Genomic DNA, 24,793 nt, shown 5'->3' with positions numbered 1-24,793 from the left:
AACTTGTCTTAAATGACGAATAAAAATATGCTGCTTAAATTAAGTATCTTATCAGAATTATTTCTAAGAGAAAACAAGCATGACTGTACTAAGTACGCTTAGGGATGAATACCAGGCTTAAGAGAGAGAGAGGGAGCTTCCTCAACCTTTCTTCTGCTGTTTAACCTTAATTGTGTCAAGGGTTTTGATGGTAATTGTGGTATGTGCTGAGGAGTGTCTTCTAATCAGTCTTTTTAGTCTTCCTGTAGTGCAGGATTGTGGCTGTGACCCAAATATTGAGAATGAGCATGGTTATGAAACGGATGAGAACTAAAAGGGGGAAAAAAATAATCTTGTAAGCATAAATCAAAACATGTCAACTGTAGTCATTTTCAGAGGACAAGCTGTTTTCTAATCTTCACTGGTCTGCAAACAGGCTGGGTCCCATTCTGCAACTCTTTTCAGTCAATTAATTCAGGAACCCAGAAGCAATCTGAGTAAATATAGCAGAGGACAGCATTTAACACACACAATTTATAGCTAAAAATAATATGGTACAGTACCTTTAACAGTACAAGTCTTGAATAGCCTCATATAAATGTATATTTACACCAAAAATTAAACTCAGTTTCAGCTCACGTGCCCTTTATGACTGCGTGTTGTTTATAATAAAGGGATTATTCTGTAGTGTCATCTGTTAAGTTTAGACTTTGGGGAGACAGGAAATACTTGTATCTGTCTGATTTTAACGAGAGAGACAACTGAGAAAAAAGCAGGTTTTTTAACCAAAAAATGTCTGTGCCTGTGAGTGCACAATTGGAAGTGTAGGTATTGCTAATACCCATTTGATAACTGCAGTATTCACAGAAATATGCACAAGATTTATTTTCAGAAATATGTGATATTTCACAGTTTCATACACCTGTATGAAACCAAGAGGAACATGCCAAAGTGTTCAGTTAGCAAGTTAAATGGAAACATTTCCCATTAGAGCACCACAGCATCAATGTTTGCTGCTATCTTTTCCATGCCCCAGTACGTACTGTGCTGAATGTTTAAAAGCAGCTGCAACCAGAGTCAGCTTTTTACATTCAGGATGTTTTTCTCCCTTCCCTCCTCCCCTAAATACACCTCTCTTGCTTTTCATCAGTGTAAGTGTGTAGCTGTGGGCAAACTGAATTTGATAACTGATCTGGACTAAACATCTACATGTGCATGATGCCAATTTTTTTGTGAGCCAGTTAACTGTCTAGCCTCACAAACTCTTCCTCTGGCAAAGAGAAAGCAGCAAGCATAGGGGTGGAAATGAGTGACTGAGCCAGGGACTTCCTTTTCCTGAGGAAGAGCCACTTTAACTGCTTGTAAAACCACAGCCTTATTGTGCTGCTTAAAAAATAAATCCAATCCATTTCTGATGAAATACCAGTTTTGAACCAGAACAAGGAAGGGCCAAATAAAGTACAATGTGATTTTGTTATTGGTCTTACATCCACCAAGTCTTGTTTTGAACCACTTACTGAAAAATCTGCTGCATTCCTTAGCTCTTTCAGTTTTGTCAGGATGGTAAGCAGCTGTTAAATGAATCTGCTTTATGATGAAGGCGGATGCAAATTACGTATTTTAAGCCAGTGTTTTTGTATCTTACCAGCCTACTATTTCATTTTCAGCCTGCAATAAACTTTCTGAATGTGCCTAAAACGATTCATATACTAAGATTTCTAGAACTTTAGATTTCTAGAGGAAGTTTTTATTGCACAAACCCCACAATAAGAAAAAGAAGCACTTGCTAACTAAAAACTAACACTTAATTATTACAGTTTAAGTTGTATTTTACTAAATTTATTTCTGTATTTAAATATTAAAGATGGTTAATTATTTATTCTGCTATTTTCATAACTAAGTTGATTTTGTAATGCTTTTACTGTTTGAAAAAATTTTGGACCACTTGTCACCAAGTGATAAGCGTAAGCAGGTTTGTTTGCTTTCCCCAGGTATTTCACTGATGTGTAGCCCTGTGCTCCTTTCTTAGCTTTAACTTCTTCCCTCACAGTGCTAGTATACCAAGTTCATGGCTTGTTCTTCTGAGACCAGATAACTGCATTACCTTGGAAAGACAGGCAATTCCAGACTTTACTCACCCCCGAGATCATTCGTAGTCACTATGGTTGTAAATATCCTTGCTGTAAATTGAATGAATTCTTATTAGTGTATTAGATACAACATGTTTATACCCTCAAAAATGATGAAATACCTATTTTTCAATAGAGAATAATCTTGTATAATACTTGCATAATAATATACACTGTAGAGACATTCTCACTTTTTGTGCATCACTGTTTTAGCTTCAGAGATCAAGCTCTCAAAGCTGTGTGACATTGTATTAATGGTTTTTTTTTGTGAGAAAATCACTGATACAATTGGAATTTTCTGTCTGTCTCACTGGACTGACTGTGGGCAGAGTTTACTGCTTCTCTTTCTGTTCAGCTCTCTCCTCCGGTAGTTGCTACTGAGCTACACCCACAACCAAGTTGGCATGACTTGGCCATTGTGAATGTTCACATGATTGCTTTTAGGCTTCTGCAAATATGAGGAATCCAGCTTTCCTGCCCACAACAAATCTAAACATTAATTATTTCACATTTGCAGCATATTAAAACCATTTAGAAAGTTCACTGCCATTGTTCAGTGAACATACCGCAATTCATAATTATGTTTCACAGGGCAATAGGTCTGGCATCACAATGTTTTATAGTAAGAACATTATGAACAAGTTTTGCGAATGTGACAGAGACTTCTGACAAATAGCTGTAGAAGAACTGTTCATGCAGACCACTAGCTAGTTAACACATGAACTGTACAAATCACTGGTCTTCGTATGTTCTTAAATTCTCCTCTGTTTAGAAACCTTTACATGTAGTCATAGTATTAAAGGTATTTAGCAGTAAGCGTGTATCTATTTAGAATCACAGAATAGGGTTGGAAAGGACCTTAAGACCATCTAGTGCCAACACCCCTGCCATGGGCAGGGACTCCTCACACTAAACCATGCCACCCAAGGCTCTGTCCAGCCCGGCCTTGAACCCTGCCAGGGATGGAGCATTCACAACTTCTTTGGGCAACTCATTCCAGTGCCTCACCACCCTTACAGTAAAGAACTTCTTCCTTATATCCAATCTAAACTTCCCCTGTTTAATTTTGAATCCATTACCCCTTGTCCTATCACTACAGTCACTAATGAAGAGTCCCTCCCCAGCATCCTAATAGGCCCCCGTCAGATACTGATGACTCCTCAGAATTACTGTTGTCTAACTCAAAATTTAGTACCTTTTCATGCTGGATCACTAGTAATTTTATTAAATCCTACAACATTGAAATTGTTTCTTTGTAAAGACACTCTTTCAGTTATTTCAACTATACCAGGTTCTCTTGACAATATCTGCATGTTTTCTAAGTGAAAATGTCATTGGTGTCAATGATAAAACTTGATTTCAAGACTCTGTGTTGTATCTGAGTCCCAGAAGTTGGCACTAAGGGAAACTCTATTAGGGAAGATTTTTACCTACTAAGATTGAGTAAAGACCTACTGAATGAGGCATTAAGAGGTACGGCTTTAAAAGAGGAAAACTCAGTGATTCACACCGAGCTGCCCATTGCTTACTTGCACAGGTATATGCAGACATACTCCAGGTCAAGGCGCTGACTTGTCCAGAATCTTTTGTCTGCCAGAGACACTGCAGCTGAGCCAGCTTACTGGCCGCACTGATGAATGTACACAAATTCTGAAAAGCAGATTAAAAAAAGTAGAAAGAACCTCTGTCTCTGCCATTGCACTACCTGAGTGTTTAGCTTATGGCTGTTAGCATGTAACTCACCAAAAACCAGGACTAGGTTTTCATTGAGAATAAAAAAATATTATATGCTTTTTCAGTATTTGCCAACTCAAGCATTTCAGCTTCTTACTAAGGAACCAAGAAGCAAAAAATTGAAGTTGCCGGGAAAAAGAGACCAGTTTCTAAGGTACTGCTGAGAAAGAAACTCCAAGAGCACAACTGCTACTACTGTTGGCAAATGCTTGAGAGAAGCAAATACAGTAAGAATCAAACAAAGAAAAAAGCCTCTCAACCTGCTACATAAAACTGTTTATACAAGTTAGCTAAAATGAGACCGGTCTAGTCTAAACAGCAAAGTTGATTTAGAACATCTGTTACCATTATGTCTGGCAAACTAAACCATCAAAGAATGAGAAAACTGACAAGAATGTGTGGAAAATTAGTCCAATTGGTGGGGAAAAAAATGAAGGGAACAGACTATTCACTCTGTCATCCTTTTGAGGGGGGATTTTGCAAAGGCAGGAGGTAGAGAGGACCTCCACATGCCCGGATTTCCCTTGCAAGCAAGGATCACTGTTAGGCTTAGAAGCTTTTATCCCCATTTTTATCATCTTTTGCATTAGCAACTCCAGTTCATCTCAATTCAATTTTTAACTTTCTTCTGATTAAAAGAGGAAAAAATTCTTTAACCTACATAAGGCATTATCAGTTGATAGCTTCCTTGCAAAATTCTAGGCCAAAAGGGAAAAAAGATCTTGTGAAATATTTAACATTCCCTGTATCAAATGCTTTGACTGATGCTCTACTGCTTTCCTCTTGTCGTAAAACTCACTAATCAGGATTATGACATTAGGACTAAGGAGGCAGTATTTTTTCACCAGCTTAAACCTTTGCTAGTTTTAATTAAGGCACCACAATTAACAACCTTAACCTCAGAATATAATTCCACCCACCCACCCGAGTCTCTTGCTAGCACTACTCACAAAAGTGAGAACCAGCTGTATTTGAAAACTGGCTGGTTGTTCTGAAAGCTAACCTAAATGATGAATTCTAAGGACGAATATAAGGAGAGATTCCACTGATAAAGATTTCCAGAAAAAAATCTTTATTTCATATGAAGACCTGATTTCAAATAATCATGCAGCACTTACCAAGGCCAGGTCTATTATCCACTTCCGCAGTGTTATCATGTACCAGCCCCCCCAGAATCTTACATTATGTTAAGGTTCATAGCACTGAAAATTCTAGGATTCCAAAACTGCCCGGGGAATTAGATTTTTTTAAACATCTGGAAAAAATCTTATTGAAACTTTGTAAGACTACACAACCTACATAAAACATTAAGCACTGCTTGAAACACTAAGTATTCCTATTTTTCACGCTGTCTTTGGTTGAACAGTGCCTGGAGTTTCTCCAGAGCTGCTCCAAAGCACAAGACTTGAGATTCAAAAAAAACCTCAAACACTGCTGTGTTCATCACAGCAAGTGCAATCTGTGTGGGTAGGAATCCAAGAAAACAGATTCATCATTTCCACCCTGCATCTCTAGCAAAGATGGAAATGAAGAATTGGTCTTACTCCTTATCAGTTGTGGTCCTTCTAAAGCACAGATGCATATAAAGCTTATGTCTTGTAGATATTTTACTGTGATCCCAGAAATCAGCATGTAAATGTGGAAGGGTGGCTGAAAATTATTTACAACAGTAGCACAAAACAAATGATGACATCATAGCTGCTATGCAAAGAACTACCAAACAAGCTACATACAGCAAAATTCTCAGATTTCAAAGGATACATGACTGCATAGAACAAAGCTCGTTTCTTGTTTCCATTGAAATGCAGAATAAACAAAAGGAGAATGACATCTGAAATAAATAAAAGATTGCTTGTCACAGAAGGGAGAGAAGGGTCCAAATGCACCACTGGGCACCACATCTATGGAAATTTGTACCTTACGGGGTTTTGTCTCTCAATTTGATTGTGTTTAAAACACTGCAAACTCCAAAATGAAGCTTTTCTTAAGAGTCTGGAGTGTTTATAATGTTTTTCTCCCAGGTGGAGTCACTGGATAAAGGATGAACTGACACTGCAACTCCATGTGTGTATTAGATCTTTCTCTTCTACCCAATAATCTATTTTCATAAAATTTATAAGAATTCAATTACATTGGAGATGTTCATTCCCTCTTTTCCCCAACTCCAGCTAGAATTGGTCAGTAGATTAACACCACTGCACTGGAGTACTGCACCTACATGCAGATCCTTCAAGTGCTGAATGGGCACTGTTTTATTTCCAAAACATGGCTTAAAAAATTACCTTGTGCAATGATGATGGGATATTCCAGGTATGTCTGCAGGGGGTAACCATAATAGATCTGGTACCTCAGAAACACAAGGAAGCTGAACAGAAAAACACAAAACAGTGTGACTGCACAAAAGAACAGGACAGATCCTTCACAACTGCTTTTTTACTGGTTTGATTGTACCAAAAGGCTCCACATAGGTGTAACACCTGCTGTCAAACTGATCAAATGAACATGAAGACAAAGTGCAAGGCTGATGATTCTATAGTCTACTTCTGTCACCCTCGAACAGAGTAAGATGTAGAGAGCTGCCCACACTTCTTGTCCAGGTCTTCATGTCACAGTGTGTAAGGTGTAATTTTATTAATTACAACTCATGACAAAGAGAGACCCGACCTAGAAGATACCTTCACTTTGCAACTGCCTTGGCACCTCTGCGATAACTCTTGATTCCTTTATTTATGTTTGCAACTCAATCTATACATTCAGCAAGTTTACAGGAACAGAAAACATCTTCCAAGGTGTCCAGATCACACTGATTGCACAGTGTAGCTGCGCTGCTTAGACTGAGCCTGTTCTTTACTGCATAAAACAAAGGCAGTTCACCTTCCTGCCATTCCACAATAAAGTATCTAAAAGGCATTTAATTTTTATGATGTTTTCTTTACTTTCTTCAACTTTCATGCAAGTCCATGCAGATAGAAACTTCAAGGCTGCAGAAAAAAACAGAAAGGACTCTTAGGGCATAGTTTTATGTAAGGAAACATTGATGGTTTCCAGTGTATAAGGATGCAATAAGCAACTACTTGCCTTGTAAGAAACTGGCTTTTACAGAATTCAGAATTTAAATATCAGAACTTCCTAGAAGTCTTTAGGGTCAAATTAGACTCCTTGCCATCAGCACCATACTTCTATGTCACTCCTCTGCCAGGTCACTGCATGCTGACTTCGCAGAACCATCCCAGTTTATACCAGTAGCTCCAAAGCTCCCTGCAGCTGCAACATCTCTAACGGTTATGGGATAAATAACCCGTTAAATAAACAAATAGTCCTAACAGAGGTTTAAAAAAAGCTTTGCTGCAACTCTTTCAAAATAGTTCTGCCCAGAGCAGGTACAGAGCCTGCACTGGTGTGGGTACTGTGGTTATCGCACAGGTGCTGAGGATATAGTTATGGCTTCTCCCTGCTCATCTGAAACATTCTTAAAAAGCCTTTCTAACGCACACCAACTCACGATTCATTTTAAAACAGTACCACTGCTTTCTGGCTGGGCTGGGAGGTTATCTCTGCTGGAACTACAATTTAGTTCACTACTCTGAGGTGTACTAAGGGTAGAAGCAACCAAAAGGGTTCAGTGCCATGGATAAACATGGGCTATGAACAACCACAGCGGAGACCAAGGCAATTCTGCACAGCTCCATGCAAAGAGGTGTCTGTATGTCCAAGCCTCTGCAGTGCCGGAGCTGGGTGGCCAGTTGCTGTGCCCCTAACTGAAGATGAGGCACAGGTGCTTTCAGAAACAAAGTATCATTTTTGTGAGGTGATTTTTCTGAATAGAAAGCCCTTTTCTGGCTTGGTGTGGACGGCTACATGTTCTGGCCATCTCCCTTCCTCAGTTCAGCAAACATGAGGCTCTTCAAGGTACTTTCTCTCACATGCTTGTAGCCACATTTGAATCACAGAATGGTCTGGATTGGAAGGGACCTTAAAGCTCATCCAGTTCCAACCCCTGCCATGGGCAGGGACACCTTCCACTAGACCAGGTTGCTCAAAGCCCCATCCAACCTGGCCTGGAACACATCATGTACATGAATGTGCATGCACATGCAGTTTATGTATTTCTCATTCCATGCAATCCTCTTTAAGCAAGATTTAATAAGCCTAGCCCATGTAAGCTTATTACAGACTGACAAATCTTTGGAATTGGACATGGTTTATAATTCTCTTAAAGAATGATTATGTTTTACATATTCGGATGAGAGAAGCCCGTCTAACTAGTACAATTACCTGCACAACATGGCACATGGCCCATTTAGTAACCTAAATACATGACATAAACCAAACAGTAGGTGTTCACTCCAGCTACACTGGCTGTGTCGCGCTGGTTTTGGGTAAGTTAAAAAAAAAAAACAACCGAGTTTCCCTTTAACCAACAGCGCGGAAACACTTTAAAACGGGAAGTTTCCGCTCCAAAAGCCTGTACGCCCAAGGAAGGCAGGACGCGGTACATTCATATGACAGCCGAACCGGGAGGGGGCAGGCTCAGCGGAGGCTAACCGTGAGTTACAGAAAGGAGCAGTTTAAAACCGAAGAGAGCAAGGACTGCCCTCCGACCCTTTCTCCCAGCCACTCAACACACTCTCGTGCGTGGCCAGCGCTGCTGAGGAACTCCATCACTACCTGCCACCGCCGAGCGTCCCGCCCGCCGCTGAAGGAAGCCCCGCTGAGGCGAGCCCCAATGGTCCTCCCGCCGCGCGCCCCCTGCGCTGCGCGCGCGCAGCCCCCGCGCAAGGAGGGGGAAACCTGCATGTTATCCCCTGGCCCCCTGCCGCGGCCTTACCCGGCTAGCTCCAGCAGCAAGCTGCCCGTGCTAACACCCCGTGCCGACCCGGCCGCCAGCACGGCTGCCAGTTGCGGCAGCTTGATCGCGGCGCACACGGCCCAGGTGCTCCAGTGTGCGAGCTCCAGCAGCGTCGGCGCCATCCTGCTGCGCTGCGCTGCACACCCGCGAAAAGCCGAACTGGGCAACCCGCGGTGCCGTGCGGTGCGGCGTGGCGGGGTGTGGCGGGGAGCTCGGCCCGGCCCGGCCCCAGCCGTCATGGAGCGCTCATGGCGCCCGCGCTGCCCGGGGCGTAGGGTGTGAGGCCATGGGCTCGGAGCCCGCACGGCCTGCAGGGAGAGGAAGGCCGGGCCCGGCCCGGCAGCCGGCGTCCCAAGCTCAGCATCAGCCCCGGGCCTCGCCGACCCTGAGGGCCGCTCTGGGCAACCCCGGGGGCGCCGATGCGGTTTCCTCAGGAAGGGGGAGTGCTTCCTGCAGCACCACGGAGAGCGGGGAGCAGGTGGGTGCGGGCACCGGGTCTCCCGGATGTTTCCGTGCAGCTGGCTGTGGGCCTACCCCCAGGTAACGATCCTTGGTGTAGGGGCCGAGAAACTATGAGCTCCAGGTTGAGAGCGTTGGTCCTGGACTTACTCTTTATTACCTTAAATAAAAGCCACAAAAACAGTAATCATCATATGCTGTGTTGGTTTAAACAGTTGGCCATGGGTTGTGTTCATCTAGGGCTGGTGTTTGGCTCTTGGTTTGGAGCTGCAAGCTGGATTTCAGTTTTCTAACCCAAAGTGGAGTCACCAGTGCACCAGCTCCCATGGTTTCAGGACACGCTGTGGTGCTGGTTCCTGCAGCAGCAATGGTGTAGTTCTGACAGCAGTGGTTTTGGTTGCACAGAGGGAAAGTTAAGCAAAATTAAACGTTCCTGAATGCCAGATTTGTCAGATTATCAGAGATGGAGCAACTTCTCCAGAATGCACACCTACCCACCATACACAGTTACACACAGAAATAGTAAAGCACAGTCTTTAACGCTTCCGTACTTGTCAGTTTTTCAGAACTGAACAAGAGCAATTATCCAAGGAATATGTATTCGTATTGATCGTGCACATACAGAATCTTGGCTCTTTCATACCAGCATATGGCTAGGGCAACTCAGTGTCAAATCCATACCATTAATCAGATTTTTACCTACAGCATAATTGCTTTAACGTGAGGGATTCTTTTCAGGCATAACATTTCTTCATTTCAATGGAAGTTTAGTTTCTGTATGCCTGATAGTTCTTAGCACAGTTTAGTTTCACCTCTTTTGCATTTCTCACAAATTGTTTTCTGTTGTTTTGATCATATGATTTGACAAACCTGTTTGCATTCATTCCACATGCCTTTTTGTGGTATTTTAAAACACTAATTTGTGAGTCATGCTGTCCTCTGTAATTCAGTTGTTAAAGGAGACATTTAGAAGTACATAAAATCTCAAAACTCTTGAAATGAATGTCCCCCATGCAGAATTTTAATTTAAAAAATGTGTTTAATACATTTTAAATTAAGCTGTTCAAAGACAATAAACTCCAAAAGAAGAAATGAAAATTTTAATATAAAAATGAAAGCTGTTTCAAGGTCATCTTAGTGAACCAAATTCTCAGCCTTGTGGAAGTATTGTATACTTGAAATAGAGTGGAGTAATCCATTAGAGAAGCTGAAGTTATCTCATTTAAAATGAGGTTTGGGGTGTAGTTGTGTCTGTCATTTCAATTAATCTGAAAATAATAATATAAATACTTAAAGTTGTATATTGCTGTGTGGATGCTGATCCAACAAGATGCAGTAAAAATACCAATAGTACGCACTGCCTTGTATCCTACTAGAGTCATCAACAAGCTGAACTGACCCCAAACTATTAAGCAGGTCCATGGGCATTTTTTTATTCAGCTATTTTTATATTGAACAAAGACATGAAAAATTTAACTTCAGTCAGGGTTTCAGCTTTTTAAAAAGTACATCCTGCTATGCATTGCAAGCAGTCAGTTAAGCAAAGTGATTTAAAGATAATCTTCTACATCTTTTTACTGGCAACTTCCAGTTAAGTAGCAGCTTGGGGAAGAAAGAGCCGTCACAGTGCTGGACAGCCCCATTCAAGGTTATGACAAAAAAAAATTAGAAGAGTATTAAGAAATTCTTCCCATTCTGCTTATATGATTTAGTTTCATATCAAATTCCAGACTCTTTTACTTGATAAGTTGCAGTGGAATGCAGAACCACTTTAAATTACAGTTCAGTGAATAAATACATTACAGTTGGATCTACAGCGCAGATTGTCTGTTTCACAGCAGGTGGGCAGTGGTTTAATGCTGCTGCACCTCAAGGAGGAATGCAAATGTTGGTTCCCATTGAAAACAAACAATAAAGAAAGAAATTAATCTTTCTGTAAGAACCAGAGATGGAAAGCCAAACCAGAAATATTTTTTCCAATAATGATGTTGGCTTATCATAGTTGAGTTTTTAAGCGAAATAGCGCCTTGAATTTTGTGGTTTTGCAAGGAATGCAGACAATGCACTCTGGCTCATTATTTCCTCAGCCTACCATGCCAGCAGGGAATAGTTCACTTGATAGATAATTGGTGGTTTAAGCTTTAGGTTAACATAAAGAAAGTTCCACAATTGAGGAACCTGTAGGGATGGAGACAGCTCCTAGGAGATGTGTGGAGGAAGGCTGGGGGTGGACAGGGATGGCCAGGGACAGCAGGCTGTGGGAGTCTTGCTCGCTTGCCTTGAGAAGGGAGTGTGAACACCCTGTGTGAATAGGGACAGCCTGGGGAGTGGGGGGTGGGGTGGGGGGGGTGGGTGGAGAACAGAGGAATTTTGATATATCAGCACAGTTGCAGAACTGTGACCTCTTTGGGATCACAGGGATAGGGTGGCATAGCTCATGACGACTGCTGTGATGAAAGGATGCTAACTTGAGTAGTAAGACAGATGCATAGTCGTCACAAAAGCTCACCATAAGGAAGGAGGGCTGAGAGACTCCTCAGTGGCAGAATGAGTGTTTCAGCACTGACTTGAAGAACCTGCTCTTCCTAAAGAAGTCCAATGAATCCCTGCATACTTCATTTTTGAGGTTATGTTATACAAATGTACGTGGTAGGAGTGTAAAAGAAACATTGGAGGTTGCATGTAATTCATTAGTTTTGCATGCAATATGTTATATATATTTGTGGAAAATTGGAAACATGGCTGTATTTATTTAATGTTTACTTGATGTTAGGCTGAATGGAAGTATCACCAATGGAATGAAACTACCATAAGTAAAAAATCCCTGGACCTTGTCGGTTCAGTGTTTGCTCTGTGAAACGGTTTATTCAGTTAACTGAAGGCCATTCTGGGTAATGGCATGTTAAATAAAATAATAGGATAGCTAAAAAGTAGTACTTAAAGAGCCTAAAATATGAAACACAGACTTAAAAACCTAACCCAAAAGCCAAAGAACTGGAAGGAGCATAAAAGAAGGGGAAAATATTGATGAGTTTGTTCTGGGACTCCTTAAATGGGTTTTCATATTAAACTTGAAATTGTCCCTTTTATGTAGAAAATCTACATTGAGCTTGTAGCCCAGAGAAGAGGTTGAACTGTAGCATTTGGATATGGAACTGGTATTATTCTAGATCCATGCTCACCTCTGAATTACTCAAATAAGGGGCTTCAGTAAGAGTTGAGAGCGTGAGTACATTATGGCAGCCCTTTCTGACATCCTGGTGTGTGATGCCTCCTGCATTCTTGCTAGACATCTTATGATGCTCCCAGAGCTTGCCAGTGGATCTGCCAGCACTGAGGAATAGCCACAGTATAATCATGCTTGTTCCAGCGAAGAAGATGGTTTTCTGGGTCTGAAACACTGCCATGTACTGTTTTCACTCTGTGACTTTGATGTTTTTCACTGGAAAGCAATTAAGTAGCCCTATGGTAATACAGCACTAGCAAAATATGTCAGCATTCTGTTAAGTTTTGCTATAGAAAAGTTGATACAGACATTGTGTTTTCAGTCCATTTGGCTTTTAAGAAATATAATTGTGTTACTGCTAATAAGCACTGTGATAGTTACAGATGGTTCTGCGCTACATCGTTGGTTTGGTTTGTTTCTCTTTCTGAGCAATAGCTGTAGTTGAAATAAGAGTTACTACATGAATACATTTGTTAATTCACAGATCACATAGAATGCATCCAGTGATGACAACTGATCATTAATGAATGGGTAAAATAGACATAGAATTTGAAGTGATCAGGTCAAAGTCATAGAGTGAAACCCAATCTCATAATTTTAATAGCTATTGTGCCTGTATATTTGCAGATTACTTCTTAATGCAATTTTTCAATCAGTATATGCTGAGACTTTCCTCTGTGCATTTTCCAGTTAACAGACATTTACGGCAGTTTTGCTGCATCAACCTGGCATAAAGGTCTTGTGCTGAGCTGAGACTGTAACCCCTGATACTTGGAAGTTCCATTTAGAAGAACTGGTGGATACATACAGCTTCTGAGAGAGTCTTTGAGAAGGTTACAAGCTGAAGTCAGTCTGTGGCATCTATGCCCTGTGACAGAAGAGGGCTGTGGATGGGGCTGCAATTGATAGAACTGCGCAAGCACCTCTTCAGCCTTTGGCAGAACTTCTGAGTTTCTTGGAGAAGCATTTGTGTTCCAAGGAATTCATCCAAGCAAACATGGAGTGTTCTGAAGAGGGAAAACATACCTGACATAGATTCAGAGCAGCAAGTAGGGTTTTAAGAAAGACATCCTGCTTTAAGAAAGGATTTTTGGTTTCTGTCTCAGCAGGATTTAGGAAAAGAAGCTTGAGGCCCAGCAAACCAAAAAGAATAGCCCACTTCAACTATTATCTGCTCTAAGATGAACTTAAGTCAAAAATTTTGTTCTATAGAAAGCAAACATTGTGAATGTGTATGCACATGAATAATATATGCAAACCTATGATGTCTGGACTGGCAGTATTGTTCTTCTAATGTTCATACGTAATTTTCCTCTCCTATCATTATTTGGGAGTCTTACTGTTTATGTAGTAATTTCCACAGCATGATGAGACCACTGTTGTAGGAAAATCTGTGTATTTTGTTTATTTTAGAGTAATTTATACATTAAGAAACAGTTTTACAGTTTCTAAGAAACACAGTTGGATTTACAGTTGTCACTGATCTTATGAGACAAAACTTTATAGTTAAGATGCCAGCTGGGCATATACAAAGACTATGCTAAAAGTATGAGAAATACGGATTTATATGAACTTACATATGTTTTTTAAAAAGATATATTTTACACTTGTTTATCTCAAAATGAGAACACACATAATTTGGAGGCACTAGAAACATTTATCCACCAAGTTTTAATTAATATTAGCAATCCTCAGAAGTCTACTAGACGAAGTATAATTAATAGAAGTATTAAATTAATATAGCTACCCACTTGTGCTCTTTAACTAAAAGAAATACAGAAAGTTAATTGTCTAAACATATATAATCTCTTGTTTGAGATCTGGCAGCAAAAGGGAAGAAAGCTTCTAAAACTGGAGCACAAGTGATACATCATAAGAAGTCTTTACAAGAAGGTTATAACACCGTTTAATATCTACACAATCTCTTTAATAAATGGAATTTCCACTGATTGTTTACAGATTTCAGTGCTATTATCTCATCCAGTCTTTCTAAGGGATTCTGCTTATGTAAATAAGGATTGGTTGGCAAGGATAATTATGGTAAAAGAAAAATGATTGTTAAACTTGAGATGAAAATGGCATCTAGAGAGTATCTTCTTCTTGCAGATGCTAAAGCAGTTTTGATTAGGACCTTGGGTATTTCCAGAAGATCTTTTCTGGAGGTTGCTATATGTGGTAGAGAGATCCAACACTGGGTGCCAGAGCAGGGCTGACTGCAGCAACATAAAATAATTTGCATTTCCAAGGGAAGTTTAATAATTGAACAAAATAAGCTGTCTGGTTCAACACAGTGTTCCTGTGTCACACGGGTTATCAGATCTATTCCACATGGGAAACTTCTGTTTTCTAAACAGGCACTTGCCTCTTAGAGATAGTAATTAATATGTCAAGTGCTTAAGAGTTACTATTGATTTCAACAGGAAATAGGAATAAACTGGATTTTTTGGTATGAACAGAGCTACTCCTATCCAGTTGTTGCCCACCAGTATTTTAGAATAATTTCAATTAATTTAATTAGAAAAACAAGGTATTAGCTTAATTCTACATCAGAAAAGATAGTACAGTTACAGGTTGTCATGAACCTCTAGCAAGGCACAGAGCTGCATTTTCCAAGATGCACACTTTGATGTGGATTTGTGGATGAAGCACTCTGTAGACAGAGAACCAGCCTCACGCTCACTGGCCCTTGTTCTCATGGGGGCTTCAACCACCCTGACATCTGTTGGAGTGAAGGTACGGCCCAGCACAAGCAATCCAGGAGTTTCCTCAATTGTGTGGAAGACAACTTCCTTCTGCAAGTAATAGAGGAGCCAACAAGGAGAAGTGCCATGCTTGACCTCGTGCTCACCAACAGGGAAGGGCTGGTTGGAAATGTGACGCTCCAGGGCAGCCTTGGTTGCAGCGATCATGAGATGGTTGAATTCGAGATCCTCGGGACAGTGAGAAGAGCGTGCAGCAAGCTCACTGCCCTGGACTTCAAGAGAGCAGACTTTGGCCTCCTCAGAAACCTGCTTAGTAAGGTTCCATGGGACACAGCCCTAGAGGGCAGGGGGGCCCAAGACTGCTGGTTGTTATTTAAGGATCACCTGCTCCAAGCTCAGGAGTGTTGGATCCCAACTAGAAGGAAGTGCAGCAGGAGGGCCAGGAGACCTCCTTGGATGGATAAGGAGCTGCTGAGGAAAATCCAAAGGAAAAAAGAGGCTTATAGAAGGTGGAAGCAGGGACAAGCAGCCTGGGAAGAATACAGGGATGTCGTCTGGGAAGCTAGGGACCTGGTTAGGAAAGCTAAGGCCCAGTTAGACTTAAACTTGACTAGGGATGTTAAGGGTAATGGGAAGGGATTCTATAGGTACATTGCAAATAAAAGACAGACTAGGGACAACGTGGTCGCTCTCCGGAAGCTGTCAGGAGAACTGGCTAACCGGGATTTGGAGAAGGCTGAGGTCCTTATTGACTTCTTTGCCTCGATCTTCACTGGCAAAGGCTCTGACCACACCACCCAAGTCTTGGAAGGCGGACGCAGGGACTGTGAGAATGAAGACCCTTGCCCCACTGTAGGAGAGGATCTGGTTCGGGATCATCTTAAGAACCTGAATGTGCACAAGTCCACGGGACCTGACAAAATCCATCTGTGGGTCCTGAAGGAGCTGGCGAATGAAGTTGCTAAGCCACTGCCCATCATATTTGAAAAATCATGGCAGTCAGGTGAAGTTCCCAATGACTGGAAAGGGGAAATATAACCCCCATTTTCAAGAAGGGGAAAATGGATGACCCGGGGAATTACAGACCAGGCAGTCTCACCTCTGTGCCTGGCAAACTCTTGGAGCAGATTCTCCTGGAAGGCATGCTAAGGCACATGAAAAACAAGGAGGTGGTTGGTGACAGCCAGCATGGCTTCACTAAGGGGAAATCCTGCCTGACCAATTTGATGGCCTTCCGTGATGGGGCTACAGAACTGATGGACAGGGGCAGAGCAGTTGACGTCATCTACCTGGACTTGTGCAAAGCGTTCAGCACTGTCCCACATGACATCCTTGTCTCTAAGTTGGAGAGACATCAATTTGATGGGTGGACCACTCGGTGGATAAAGAACTGGCTGGATGGCTGCAGGCAAACAGTTGTGGTCAATGGCTTGATGTCCAGCTGGAGACCGGTAACGAGTGGTGTCCCTCAGGGATCAGTGCTGGGACCGGTCTTGTTCAACATCTTTGTCGGTGACATGGACAGTGGGATTGAGTGCGCCCTCAGCAAGTTTGCCAATGACACCAAGCTGTGTGGTTCGGTTGATATGCCGGAGGGAAGGGATGCCATCCAGAGGGACCTTGACACGCTTGTGAGGTGGGCTGGTGCCAGCCTCATGAAGTTTAACCATGCCAAGTGCAAGGTCCTACACCTGGGTCGGAGCAATCCCAGGCACCAATACAGGTTGGGCAAAGAAGAGATTCAGAGCAGCCCTGCAGAGAAGGACTTGGGGGTGTTGGTCGATGAGAAAATGAACATGAGCTGGCTTCAGTGTGCGCTCGCAGCCCAGAAAGCCAACCGTATCCTGGGCTGCATCAAGAGGAGCATGACCAGCAGGTCGAAGGAGGTGATCCTGCCCCTCTACTCTGCTCTCGTGAGACCTCACTTGCAGTATTGTGTGCAGTTCTGGTGTCCTCAACATGAAAACGACATGGAACTGTTGGAACAAGTGCAGAGGAGAGCCACGAGGATGATCAGGGGACTGGAGCACCTCCTGTATGAAGAGAGGCTGTGAAAGTTGGGGCTGTTCAGCCTGGAGAAGAGAAGGCTGCGTGGAGACCTCATAGCAGCCTTCCAGTATCTGGAGGGGCCTACAAGGATGCTGGGGATGGACTATTCATCAGGGACTGTAGTGACAGGACAAGGGGTAATGGGTTCAAACTTAAACAGGGAAAGTTTAGATTGGATATAAGGAAGAAATTCTTTACTGTGAGGGTGGTGAGGCACTGGAATGGGTTGCCCAGGGAGGTTGTGAATGCTCCATCCCTGGCGATGTTCAAGGCCAGGTTGGACAGAGCCTTGGGTGACATGATTTAGTGTGGGGTGTCCCTGCCGATGGCAGGGGGGTTGGAACTGTATGATCTTAAGGTCCTTTCCAACCTCTACTATTCTATGATTCTATGATTCTGTGATAAGGATTTGATACACAAATCCTTGTGTATTTTGGCTCCACTTCAGGTATACCTACAGACCTTCCTGTTGTGATCTATTGGACTGCAGTGAGCTGTGCAGAGAAGTAAAGCTGAGAAGGCATGTAGGGGTGTATAAAGGTCTTACTGTGCTGTATACATGTAATCACTAGAAGTACCTACTGTGGGGACTGCTTGGCATCTCAATGGGCACTTTACCTGATTAAAGACACAATCAGAACTACACTTCATTAGTAAGGGCTTTCTGAAATTGTTGAAAGAAAATTAGTTATTGCATTGATACACGTGACCTAAGGACATGAATGTGCTCTTTGAGAATTATTCTTGTGTGGCTGTCAGGAGGGCACTATTCAAGCCTCTTAGATGTGTGTGATTAAAAGATAGAGGCACATCTAGACTTTGTGAAAAGCATTTGCTATAAGTAATTAGAAGAATTAGAAATATATTTTCTGTCAACAAATTCAGGTGATTAGTATGTGGTTTAGAAGTGTTATCTATTTAAACCTGGTGTAACTGAAATAGGATTTTCTTCTTTTTTCTTTTTGAATGTGTTTGAAAAACCAAGTTTGCAAAGTGTTTTTTGATCCCAACAACTCTGGTGTAGTCAGAGAATTGGTGAAAAGCTCTTCAGATGGTCATTCAATTCATACACTAAAAGACAGTTGTATTAAATATATCACTCGTGATGGATGTGTTTAACGTTCACAGGTGGAGATTCCTTGGGGAATCAATTCCAGTGTTGTATTAGCCTTACCACTAACTTCCCAAAAAGTGAACATGATTCTGCCTTGCTGTAATTTAAACCTATGATATTTACTATTGTCTGCCACTCACGTGAAGCGCAAATGATCCCTTTTCTCATTTCAGAGCTATAAATGTATCTCAAGACTATCTTCTTGCCAGACTGCTGTTTCTTCCTCAGATTAAAACCAATCTTTTTATTTTTTTTCTCGTAAGACATACCTTTCCGTACTCCAGTTACCATCACAGCTTCTCTAGACTGCTTAGTGGCACACATTTTTAGGTAAGACCTGGAAGGTCTTGCCCAAAACTGTGAGAAGTGCTTCAGCTGAAACAAAGCCAGTGTGAAGTGGAGGGATTAAATCATGCATTGCTTAGAGCATGCTTTTCCCCCTATCCTCCAGTTTGAAGGAACTCTCTGGAGGAAGGATTCTCTGGATTCACACACAGAAAACAAAGTCAAGAATCTGAAATTATTTAATGTCGCTTGAAATTGAAAAGGAATTGTGTAACTTAGTGTCCTTTTCAGTAGATTACCTGATGTGGAGTGAGTGCCATCTGAAGGTTAGGAAACGTGGAGCTCTGTGTGCTTTCATGCTGAAAAACAAAATCTCCATGCTTTATAAATGAAATTTCTTACATGAATAGGAGCTTAAGCCTAACAGATACTGGACATCTGCCACTCAATACAGAGTTTGTGGCCCATATCAAGACTTGAGGCTGCTCAATATGTCTCCAAGTAAGGCATGCAAGTGTAATGATTCTCAGTGTTAGCGGCCACCAGTCAGTATGTAACTTCTTGAGTGGCCTGTGTAGTTTCGGAAGATAACGCAGGGACAAGGAAAGGTATGATCTTTTCTCTCCTCTCCCTCTTTCAGATGTTTGAAGACAAACCAGTTCCTGATGCAGTTTTCAGCTCACAGAAAGGGAGCAGAAAGCATTTTAGCTGAACAAGAAGATGACTTTTTCAAAAGTAGGTTCCTATTTGGTGTCCCTGAACACAGTTGTCTATCAGAATTCACGTCTGTGCTGACTGGAATCAGTCCACTTGGGCTGATTGCATAATATGGTCTCCTTTTTTTAGGTAGCTTAGCTGTCATCTTGAAAGCCTTAATCCTGCAGTTCTGTCTATGTTGGGAAAGCCAGGAGGAAAACTGCTTGGTGCTGTGACTTCAGTGAGTTGGATTTGGCTCTTCTTTCTACAGTGTCTTCCTTTTTCCTTTCCTTTCCTTTCCTTTCCTTTCCTTTCCTTTCCTTTCCTTTCCTTTCCTCTTTCCTTTTTCCTTTTTCCTCTTTCCTTTTTCCTTTCCTTTTTCCTTTTTCCTTTTTCCTTTCCTTTTTACTTTCCTCTCCTCTCCTCTCCTCTCCTCTCCTCTCCTCTCCCCTCTCCTCCCCTCCCCTCCCTTCCCTTCCCCTTTCCCTTTCCCTTTCCCTTTCTCTTTCCCTCTCCTTCCCTCCCCTTCCCCTTCCCCATTTTTTTTTTTTTGTTGTTGTTCTTTTTTTGCGTGTTGGTTTTTTTTTTTTTCCCAGAGACTGTTTGGATGCTGACAGTGATCACACTTGTTTGTGCCACCGCTTGTGCTTTTGAACTGCCTTCTGAGTTCTAATCATAAAAACAAATGACTTAGTTGCAAAACATAGGTATAGAATCATAGAATCATAGAATATTTAGGGTTGGAAAGGACCTTAAGATCATCTAGTTCCAACCCCACTGCCATGGGCAGGGACACCTCACACTAAACCATGCCATCCAAGGCTCTGTCCAGCCTGGCCTTGAACACTGCCAGGGATGGAGCATTCACAACCTCCCTGGGCAACCCATTCCAGTGCCTCACCACCCTCACAGTAAAGAACTTCCTCCTTATATCGAATCTAAACTTCCCCTGTTTAAGTTTGAACCTGTTTTCCGTTGTCCTATCACTACAGTTCCTGATGAATAGTCCATCCCTAGCATCCCTATAGCCCCCCTTCAGATACTGGAAGGCTGCTATGAGGTCCCCTCAGTGTGGTGAGAGACTGCCACCTGTTGTGTCAAGGCAATGCTAATGGCTTCTATGTTGATCTCCACAGAGGACTGAGCATGATCCTACAGAAGCTACATATAGGTCAAAAGGCCATATGTAAGTCATTATCAAAGTTTGCACCTATGTAATGAAAGTGCACTGGTGAGCAGGCTTCAGGTATTGCACTGATTTAGCTTGATGTTGGTTTCCCTGGGCAACCACGGATTTTAGGAACTGTGAACCTGTTAAATTCAAGGTTGATGATCCTAAAAGTGTCAGACAGGTTGCTGAGCCAACACTCCTTCAGAGCAAAATGTGAAAGCCTGCTTCCTTGTCAGTTAGTTCCCATCAGCTAAACCAGAAAAAAAGAGTTAAGGGAATTCGAGAGCAGCATATCTAAAGAATCAAAAATGAAAACCAGTGTGAAAAAAATTTGTTCTCCTTTCCTCAGCAGGAAAGGCTGCAAAAGCACAGAACACATCTCACGTGCCTTGGATTTTATTATTTAGTGCAAGCTTAAACATGCAAATGGCAGAGCTGATGAATCCTTGGCCAATTACATGAAATGCGACAAGCTGCTGATTTTATTGTGTTGATTTTCAGAACTGAAATATGTTGTTTATGTTGGGACTCAGCAGTTCTTCATTAATTGTTTATTTTCAGGAGATAAAAATTTAGGGAGTAATTGCTTTTTGGCTGTAATCTTGATCTTTCTGATGTTAGTGGCATCCTTACTGTAGACTGCATGGGAAGATGGATGAGATCTGTAGTTCTAACCCTCTTTATATGGCCCAGCCACCCAAAATACAATGAGGAATGTCTTCTGTGGCATTGTTGGACAACATCCATCTTTGCTCTTGAAAGAAAATCCATGCTAAAGAGTAGCATTGGTCTCTCTGAGAAAAAGATTGAGGAAATTTTTACCTGCTGTGGAGTCTGTTGGCTAGAACCATTCAACTTGCTTTGTTACTGTTATATTTTTACCAAAGTACTAGGAAGGCTGGAGCTCACCATCAAGTTTCCTCTTTCGTGCTCCGGAGATGAAGAAGTAATCCATATTCACCAAATCCCTGCCAAGTTCAGTATTCATTCGACTGCCAATATTCTGGTTGGTCGAGTTGGGAACTTTGCTTGAGAACACAGGCATATAGTTTGGCAGTGGCTTCTGCTCCTTTTTATTACCCTGGATAAAACAAACACCATTAATAAGTTTTCAGAATTACATCCATTGCTTGTTACAAAAATACAAGTTACTGAGATTATTTATAATACCACTTTTGCCCTCAAAATTAGAGTTTGAATATACTTAAAAATGTCATAGCGAATGTACATAAAAGTGCTGAAGAAATAAACAATTGTTTTCTCCTGTCTTATGTGGGAATAGGATAACACAGGGAAATGAATAATTTTCAAATGTGTTGCATAAAGTGTCAGCTGAGACAGAAATTACCCTGCTCTGGAATGGTCATGAAGTGGGAGGTATTTTGTTTAATTTTTAGTTAAGTGTCTTGGATTTCAGCATGATGACACGATCTTACAAATTTTCTCCTAGGAGGCTGGTTCTTCTTCACTTGTCTTTCTAGGGAGCTGCTAATACTGAAACAGATTGAACACATGCGTGTACTGTATTTCTTTGCTGCATAGGTAGCAGATGAAGGCACTTCAGCTCTCTTTTATTTTTCCTGAAGATTTTAGTCTTATAGCATTTGCCAATTATGCCTAAGTATGCTTCAATTTTAAATACTAGCAAATATTTCATCAAATAGATGAAAACTAAAAAGAACCTGGATTACAGTTGAATGTTTGTTCAAAGCTTACCGTTTGGTCATAGTCCTTGAGGAAACTCCAGTTCTGGTACCTTGGGATAGAAGTGAAAAATGGCAGTGTGAAATTGACTGTCTTTAGCTAGAATAGTTAATGTTGGTCTTATTTGAATACCTATTTAACTGCTTAATTTGATACTTACAACCCAGCTCTTACACCTGCAACCTCTTTGCACCAAAACCTGTCTCTACCGTGGTTAAACACAGGGCTTTTTTTTATTCCCATAGGGACCTCATACTACATGAGGAGTGGGGCTTTTTTGCTAAAGGAAGATGAGCATATCATGTCCACAGTGTATTCCTTGTGCAAATGCAGATGAGTAAGAAAATCGTGAGTCACTCTAGCAAACTTTTGACCCATGACTTGAGCAAGACAAAGATTCTTATTTTCTAAGTGACAGATCCTCTGCTGGCAGAAGCCCCTGGTGGGAATTCCCAGAGCTGTATTTGCTGCAGGCAAATGCCATGGGAGTATTTTGTGCAGATAGGCAGCTGTGCTGGGAGTAAACTGAGTCAGAAGACCTGAGTTTTGCTCTTCAGCTCAATTCTATACCTGGTCTGGTATATATATACTGTCGGGCAAGTCCTTTCATTTTCTGTCCTTTGGTTTCCCTGGTCTGAAATCGAAAAAACGAAAGTTCACCTGCTATTGTAAAAGTGCAGTGAGGTCAAGAGAGAAAGCAGTTACCTACAGCTGTATTTGCAGCAGGACTCAAGGGACACCAGGGTTGACCCTCTGAGCTGGTTACCTGTGTCTGTACAATGCTGAATCTAAGCTCATCGATCTTGTGCTGAATGTACATCCTTCTGAGTTGAGTTCATCTCTACAGCAGAGCCATGTACCCCGTTGAGCTAGGAGCATTGAATTTCTCTGCTGCACTGCCTCATCCAGTGCATATATACCCTAAATGCACGTAAAAGATAATTTATGATTGTCGTATTTATCACTATACCTTTTGGTATACCACCACAGCACAGAGGTCCTAAAATTTTTATCTTACTATGCCAGCTCTATTTGAACATACAGATTTGGGTGTTACTGGATGGTGTTAATTACTGAGAAATGCTTGGGTCTCAGACATTTACATATATCCACTTTAAGTCAGACCACCAACACATAGGAGGCTTTCCCTATCATCAGTTCTGGCATGGGATGAAGAGCTGAAGGGCAGTTCTCTGCAGGCTGTAGCATTTGTAGTCTGCTGAATCCAGTTTTAAGCATCTGTCCTTTACATGCCTGTCCTACCCTTTTACAAGAGTTTCTGTCTTTGTAGCTAAGACTGCAGAGCAGAACATGCATCAGCTGAATGATCTGTTATCTTACTTACCCATGAAAATGAGTTTGCATCACTATCCCTGACTGTGAACCCCAGGGGGCAGGTACAGAGTCCCTTCTGCTGCCTTAGCTAGGGAACAGGTATGGAATGTGCTGGGCTCATTTGGCAAGAGTCTGAATACACAACTGGGGGAGAGTAACATTGCCATCATGGCCCTGGCTTTGCAAGAGTCCTGGCTCAGCCTTTCCCTCAGGTAAAGGGAGCCAGACAGGATTTCAAATGCGTCTCTGGAGAAATCAGAGCTGTGATTTGCGTCTCCTCCAGAAGGCTGAGGAGGATGAGGGTTTTCAGATGGTTTCTTTTCCCATTCTAAAAAATCCTGAGAGTGATGTTCTTTTTCCTTCCCTTCCCTTAGCTTGTCGAGTGCACAGTGGGAGCTGGAACTGGTTTTGTTTTTACCAAGGATATTCTTCTAACAGGCATGTTCATGCTGTGTACTGAAGTACAACCATAAACACTCAAGATATGTGGCAGAGACAGAAAGGATCTTAATTTCGGGTTCCTTAAGGTCACTGTATGCACAGTTAAAGCTTAGGTTGTATGTGTGCAGTTCAGTCTGCTCAAACACTGTAACAATGGGGCATGGTCAGTAGATTTACAGATTGGAAATACAAAATCATATTTTGGCAGAACACTGTTCAACTCTCATTTCAGCCATTTCCAAGAATATGAGAAGAGGTGATAGTATCAGTGTGTCTGCAATAAATTATAAAGGTTGGCACATTTAAATCTTCATTCTGGAAATTTCTATAAAGCTAAAAGATACTTAGCATGCAATTTTTTGCATCCCTTTCAGCTTAAGCCCAGCATGCCAGGAGATACTAGCATAGATTTTGTCCAGAGAAGACAAACAGAGGTAATAGGGTCTGATCCAAAGTCCCTGTGGAAGAAAATTTCCTTTCATAGTATAGGCTTGGGATCAAGCCCCAAGACTGTCAGGGAGCATCAGTACCAATGTCAAGATGAGTAGAAGAGGCATGAACTGGAGCAAGTGACTTACCAAATCTTTCTTCCTCTCTGTTCAGCCTCCACAGACTCTCTCCAGATCTTATCCTGTTGAACCTGGTCCTGCTGCAGTGTTACCTGCTCATCTGCCCAAGCCCGAGTAGCCGGTTGTGCAAGAACAGATCTTCTGGGCTGAGTGCTGCCAAGAGACACAGATGGAGCTAAGGCTGGTTGCCCCAGGGATGTGGTTGCTGGTTGCTGAGACCTAACCAAGGTATTTCTTCTGAATCCAGAACCCTTTCCCAACTTGTCCATTTTGAGGCTTACTGTATCCCAGTATCATTAGGTATATTGTGAGTGTTATGAAGGTTGAACCCATTTTTGCACTTTCAAGGCT

General features: G+C 41.9%; 2 protein-coding genes across 2 annotated transcripts; both read right to left on the bottom strand.

Annotated features, from left to right (window-relative positions):
- Positions 1-220: 220 nt before the first annotated feature.
- On the bottom strand, positions 221-8,813 carry SLC66A3 (solute carrier family 66 member 3; the record flags this gene model as incomplete). The annotated part of the gene is made up of 7 exons (XM_080616036.1): positions 221-309; positions 2,118-2,159; positions 3,638-3,758; positions 4,961-5,018; positions 5,604-5,673; positions 6,125-6,207; positions 8,671-8,813. 7 exons carry the CDS (start codon positions 8,811-8,813, stop codon positions 221-223), a joined length of 606 nt encoding a protein of 201 aa, XP_080472162.1.
- A 12,469-nt stretch (positions 8,814-21,282) lies between these two features.
- On the bottom strand, positions 21,283-24,711 carry CIMIP5 (ciliary microtubule inner protein 5; the record flags this gene model as incomplete). Its single annotated transcript, XM_080615651.1, has 3 exons — positions 21,283-21,474; positions 22,110-22,149; positions 24,452-24,711. The coding sequence occupies 3 exons, from the start codon at positions 24,709-24,711 to the stop codon at positions 21,283-21,285; spliced, it is 492 nt and encodes a 163-aa protein (XP_080471777.1).
- Between the last annotated feature and the right edge of the window lie 82 nt (positions 24,712-24,793).

This window comes from Psittacula echo, assembly GCF_963264785.1.
Source record: "Psittacula echo genome assembly, chromosome: 4".
Classification (NCBI taxonomy): Eukaryota; Metazoa; Chordata; class Aves; order Psittaciformes; family Psittacidae; genus Psittacula; species Psittacula echo.
Note: the sequence above shows the minus strand (reverse complement) of the source record. Positions and strands in the feature narration are given on the sequence as shown.